This window comes from Arachis ipaensis, chromosome B04, assembly GCF_000816755.2.
Source record: "Arachis ipaensis cultivar K30076 chromosome B04, Araip1.1, whole genome shotgun sequence".
NCBI classification, from domain to species: domain Eukaryota; kingdom Viridiplantae; phylum Streptophyta; class Magnoliopsida; order Fabales; family Fabaceae; genus Arachis; species Arachis ipaensis.
In genome coordinates this window covers 128,417,007-128,420,809 of record NC_029788.2, presented here as the reverse complement: position 1 = coordinate 128,420,809, position 3,803 = coordinate 128,417,007, and the positions used below count along the sequence as shown (strand labels likewise).

Below are 3,803 nucleotides of genomic sequence, written 5' to 3'. Positions count from 1 at the left end.
ACATATATTGTTAGTTTATTTTTTATGTGTATTTTATATTTCAAAATATATATTTTATACTAGTGATTGATTTTGATATACACATGACATACTCAAAAACTAATTATGAGTTAAACCTTCTCTGTTTGCAGCTTGTTTCCCTTGATATAGGTGGCCTTGTTGCAGGATCAGAGTTGAGGGGACAATTTGAGGAAAAGTTGAAAGCCGTTCTCAAACAAGTAAGCGAATCCGAAGGTCAAATTATACTTTTCATTGATGAGATCCACACTATTGTGGGAGCAGGTATAATTATTTGATCGACTATGCTATCTGTTCTATTAATTAAAATTAGCTATCAAAATTAGAGAATATAAAATATATATTAAAATATAAATACACATCAAAAATAAATTAAACTACACATATATTTATATATAAATATATTAATGACAGATTTTAATGATTGATTTTAATTTTGGTATACGAATATTATTTTTGTTATTGGATTTAATTCACTTGTTTTGACATCTACCTCATAATTTCATCACACATTTTTTAACAAAGTAAAAATTTACATACCCTTATTTTTATGTGAAGTTAATTGAAATTGTTAAATAATAATTTAATCAAATATGTTAAATTATTTAATAATTTTCAACAACTTCACGTGTACATGAATTTTCAACCTCCAACAAATCTATTTCTACAGACATTAAAAAATAGATTTCTAAAAGCAATATTTTGATAAATTAAATTAAAGTATATAACTAATATAGCGACAACAATAATAGTCACTATAGTATAGCATAGCGTAACATGCACCTTAATATAAACCTTCCATATATCACTTGCAGGTGCTGGAGTAGATAGTTCAATGGATGCAGCTAATCTGTTGAAACCCATGCTTAGTGGTGGAGAGCTGCAATATATTGGGGCAACAACGTTGGACGAACATCGAAGATTCATCGAGAAGGATCCGGCCTTGGAGCGTCGGTTCCAGCCGGTTTATGTTGAGCCATCTTCAGTTGATGATACCATTCTAATACTCACGACACTCCGAGAAAAATATGAGCAGCATCACGGAGTCCCCATCTCCACTGATGCACTTACATATGCTGCAAAGGTAGCAGATCGATACATTACTTCAAGATTTTTACCTGACAAAGGTAACATGCATTGACACCCTCAATCTTCACACACTTGTTTTTCTTATCTTTAGAAAACGACAAATAAGTCCCAATCTTTTAATTTGAAGATAAATAAGTTTTTGATTAATTAAAAACACAAAAACGTCATTTATTTTTCAAAATACGAGACATTTAAGTTTCTGTAAATATAATTTATGAAAGCAATGTCCATAAAGAATTAATTAAAGGCTAGTGGAATTGCAGCTATTGATCTGGTTGATGAAGCAGCTGCAAAATTGAAGATGGAAATGACTTCTAAACCCGCTGAACTAGCCAACATAATTGAGACAATCCAGGCAAAAAAGACAGAGAGAAGCTCTCTCGAGAAAGAAGATGATAACGGAGAATCTAAAACAAAGTTAGATTCCCTTGAAAAGGAGCTCGCTTCCCTTGAGAAAGAAGAGAAACGTCTGACGGAGCGGTGGAATTTTGAGAAGTCTCTAATGGCTAAAATTCACACCATAAAACAACTGGTGAGTGGTGAGTCTTCTCTTTCTTGAAAAGTATTCATGCACGGCTTTTACACAATGAAGAGTTTGTATTATGATGCAGAAAAGTGAGATGAATATTCAAATTAGAGTCGCTAAGCGTCAGAATGATTATGACTATGCTGCTGAGTTAGCTCGCACTCAACGCTCCTTACAACAACAACTTGAAGATGTAGAGAAGGAGATATACAAGCGCGACGGTCTTATGATGAAGGAAAAAGTGACGGTAGAAGATATTGCTGAAATTGTGAGCAAATGGACTGGTATACCCATATCAAAATTACAACAATCTGATATGGATAAGTTACTAGATTTAGAAAATGAGCTCCATAAGCGAATTGTGGGACAAGATATTGCTGTGAAGGCAGTGGCGGAGGCTATCCAACGTTCAAGAGTTGGCCTTGCGTTTCCTAACCGTCCCATTGCTAGCTTCATGTTTATGGGACCTACTGGTGTTGGAAAAACAGAGTTGGCTAAAGCACTTGCCTCTTACTTGTTCCACACGGAAGAAGCGCTGGTTCGCATCAATATGAGCGAGTACAAGGATAAGCATATGGTTTCAAGACTGATTGGAGCTCCACCGGGATTCAGAGGGACTGGGGAGGCAGGCCAGCTCACCGAGAGGGTTCGCCGCCGGCCATATTCTGTTATTCTGCTTGATGAGATTGAGAAGGCAGACCGCGGCATCTTGGATGTTCTGCTTCCAGTCTTGGACGATGGAAGAGTGACTGATGCAAGTGGTCGCAAAGTGAGTTTCACCAACACTGTCATCATTATGACCTCCAATGTTGGATCCAATGTCATTCATGTGGCCATGGAAAGAAAGTTAGGATATGAAGACATGAAGAAGGAAGTGATGGATGCTGCGCAGAAAGAATTCCGGCCTGAATTCATTAACAGAGTTGATGAATTTATTGTGTTCCGGCCTCTAGAACCTGACCAAATAAACAACATAGTCAAGCTTCAGGTAAATTGATTGATTATCTCTTGGATTTGCATGAATTTTTTGCATAACTTTTTTTTTTCTTTGTTTTCCCTATTCCGTGATGTCATGTCATGAAACTACTCCTTCTAAAATCTTATCTGATAGGAAGGAGCACATGAATGGTTATATCTCTAATAATATCGAATGTTTCTTTTAAATACTCATCCTTCGTTCCTTTATGACAGTTGAATGAAGTGAAGAAGATATCCAAGGAGAGTCAGAAGATGGAAATAACAGTAAGGGATAGTGCTGTGAAACTTATTGCTGAGTGGGGGTATGACCAAAAATATGGTGCTAGGCTGGTGAAGCGAGTGATTCAGCAGAAAGTGTTGACCGAACTCACCAAGGGGATTCTAAATGGAAAATTTAAGGGGAACGACAGAATTTTAATAGACAGAGATATCACAAGCAAAGAGGAAAATAAACTCTCCATCAGGAAGGTTAGACCAGGCTCAGCATAGACCTTTCTGGCTTTCTTTTCTTCAGGTTTCAATAAATGGAATGTATGGGAATCATTCTAATTTAATTTCTTGTGTTAAAAGTTCTCATTTTTTATCTTAAACAAATGTTCATCAATAATGTCCTATAGCGAAGTGATGGGTTTTCTATTGACACTCAGAGAGTGTTGCGAAATGCTACCTGTTACATAGATGTGCAACTTGTTCACCTTTATGTAAACCTAAAAATATTTAATTATTTATTTATTTAAATAAAAAGTAAAAACCCAAGCCTGGTTTTTATATTTAGAATATTAAATAAATATGCTTTGGAAATTTTTAAAAAACTATTAACAGTTTAGCTTATTCAATCCAGTTTTATCCCTTAACCAAACACAAACAGAAAGCCAAGGGGAATCAAGCTTCAAACTCCATTTTACAAGAGAACTGTAGTAAAAAGTAAAAACACTATTTCTGCCTCAACTACTATACAAGAGTATCAAATTAAAAAGTACGCCATAAAAATGGGCTAAAAATGGGCTAAGTTCATTGGGCCGGCCTGTTTCCGTTTAAATGGGTGAGCTTTTATTTTTAATTCAGGCACATTTAAATTTCGGACTAAACGGGTTGAGTCCGATTAAGTAAAAAGAAATTGCGAGTTAAACGGACTAGTCCGCAGATTAAACGGGGTCTGCATAAATTTTGATTTTTTTTTAAATCGAAATTT

At 35.3% G+C, this 3,803-nt stretch overlaps 1 protein-coding gene across 1 annotated transcript in view; it reads left to right on the top strand.

Moving 5' to 3' along the window:
• LOC107635377 (chaperone protein ClpB3, chloroplastic) overlaps nucleotides 1-3,280 on the top strand; it is a 5,027-nt gene extending 1,747 nt beyond the window's left edge. Inside the window, exons 5-9 of the mRNA XM_016338848.2 lie at nucleotides 132-282; nucleotides 834-1,145; nucleotides 1,371-1,639; nucleotides 1,719-2,621; nucleotides 2,825-3,280. Of these exons, the coding sequence (XP_016194334.1) occupies nucleotides 132-282; nucleotides 834-1,145; nucleotides 1,371-1,639; nucleotides 1,719-2,621; nucleotides 2,825-3,100 (1,911 nt within the window). The 3' untranslated portion in view covers nucleotides 3,101-3,280. The remainder of the gene's footprint in view (nucleotides 1-131; nucleotides 283-833; nucleotides 1,146-1,370; nucleotides 1,640-1,718; nucleotides 2,622-2,824) is intronic.